The sequence below is a fragment of the Acanthisitta chloris genome, unplaced genomic scaffold, assembly GCF_000695815.1.
Source record: "Acanthisitta chloris isolate BGI_N310 unplaced genomic scaffold, ASM69581v1 scaffold3317, whole genome shotgun sequence".
In the NCBI taxonomy this organism is placed as follows: domain Eukaryota; kingdom Metazoa; phylum Chordata; class Aves; order Passeriformes; family Acanthisittidae; genus Acanthisitta; species Acanthisitta chloris.
Window position 1 is genome coordinate 1 of NW_008681876.1, and position 647 is coordinate 647.

Genomic DNA, 647 nt, shown 5'->3' on the forward strand with positions numbered 1-647 from the left:
GGCGCATCACCCACCTGCCTGCGCCGCCACCACCTACAGCGTCAGCGACCCCCGGAGGTTTCACTGCCTCGGCATGGGTAGGAGCCCTCGGCTGCCGGGGAGGGGAGGGGGGCAGCGGGACAAGGGGAGCGGCTGACCTGGGTGGGAAAACTTCAGGGGAATGCCTTTTCTCTCTACTCTCTCTCTCTTTTCCCCTTTCACCCGTCCCGCTGAAGTTCGTGCTTCTCTCCCCGTCCAGGAGGGTCCGAATCCAGCCAAATTCAAAATGGAAAACGGATGAGGACAGCTTTCACCAGTACTCAGCTCTTGGAGCTGGAGAGGGAATTCTCCTCCAACATGTACCTGTCCCGGCTGAGGAGGATCGAGATAGCCACGTACCTGAACCTGTCTGAGAAACAAGTGAAAATCTGGTTCCAAAACAGGAGGGTGAAGCACAAGAAAGAAGGCAAAGGCACCCAGCGAAACTCTCACGGGGGCTGCAAGTGCAGCACCAGCCAGGGGCATTATCCCCGGTCGGAGGACGAAGAGTCTCTATCCCCTTCATCGGCTACCGAGGATAAAGAGATCTCCCCGTTATGAGCCCGGCCCGGAGCTCCCCTCCCGCTGCCGGCTCGGAGCGGGTGGCAGCACGGCGGCTCACCTGGCAC

At 60.3% G+C, this 647-nt stretch overlaps 1 protein-coding gene across 1 annotated transcript; it reads left to right on the plus strand.

Annotated features, from left to right (window-relative positions):
* Window positions 1–10: 10 nt before the first annotated feature.
* Window positions 11–579, plus strand: LOC103805597 (GS homeobox 2-like; the record flags this gene model as incomplete). Its single annotated transcript, XM_009078252.1, has 2 exons — window positions 11–77; window positions 239–579. Coding segments are annotated over 2 exons (408 nt in total), but the record flags the coding sequence as incomplete, so codon positions are not given.
* Between the last annotated feature and the right edge of the window lie 68 nt (window positions 580–647).